At 43.5% G+C, this 577-nt stretch overlaps 1 protein-coding gene across 1 annotated transcript in view; it reads right to left on the bottom strand.

Moving 5' to 3' along the window:
- Window positions 1-577, bottom strand: part of LOC119586776 (acrosin-like) — a 12,720-nt gene that overhangs the window by 10,215 nt on the left and 1,928 nt on the right. The window contains exon 4 of the mRNA XM_037935497.1: window positions 329-403. Within this exon, the coding sequence (XP_037791425.1) occupies window positions 329-403 (75 nt within the window). The remainder of the gene's footprint in view (window positions 1-328; window positions 404-577) is intronic.

Here is a 577-nt window from a genome sequence, read left to right as displayed (position 1 = left end):
CCCTATGCAGTGAAGGACAGGTTTCTGCATACAAATGAGTTTATATTATTTCATGCGTCTATGATAACCCATCGACAAAGACTTTGTATTTCATGATGGAATAGCTCAGTGACTGCGAGCTGTGTTCGTACCAGGCAAGCTCCTCCTAGTTAACTAAACTGTTAATAACTAATTAGCTAGTTCGAACTCGGAGCACAAGAGAACTACTAGCCACTTTACCGCATCAACCCGCGGTTTTAGTATGCAAGTTCCTCTAGGGACATGTCACCTACGTCTCCTCGGATATGGGAATCAACTTGGCGTGTCTTTTGTGTCCCGTTTTCCTCACCATTGTCACACCCCACTGCTTGGACGGCAGAGCTGGCCTCATCTCCATCGTCGACGCCGCTGTCCACACCACCAGCTGTTGGGAGTAAAGAGGGTGTTATGAAATAATGATAAATAAATATAGGATTAATCCGTCTATTGCCTGATGATGAAATAAATTGTGGTCAATGCTTTCACCGCGAGGAACTAAAACGTGTTGTGGAGGTGTGATTTTACTTATTTTTCCGGTTTGTTCCTTTTTTTTACTTGT

The sequence above is a fragment of the Penaeus monodon genome, chromosome 22 (assembly GCF_015228065.2).
Source record: "Penaeus monodon isolate SGIC_2016 chromosome 22, NSTDA_Pmon_1, whole genome shotgun sequence".
Classification (NCBI taxonomy): Eukaryota; Metazoa; Arthropoda; class Malacostraca; order Decapoda; family Penaeidae; genus Penaeus; species Penaeus monodon.
Note: the sequence above shows the minus strand (reverse complement) of the source record. Positions and strands in the feature narration are given on the sequence as shown.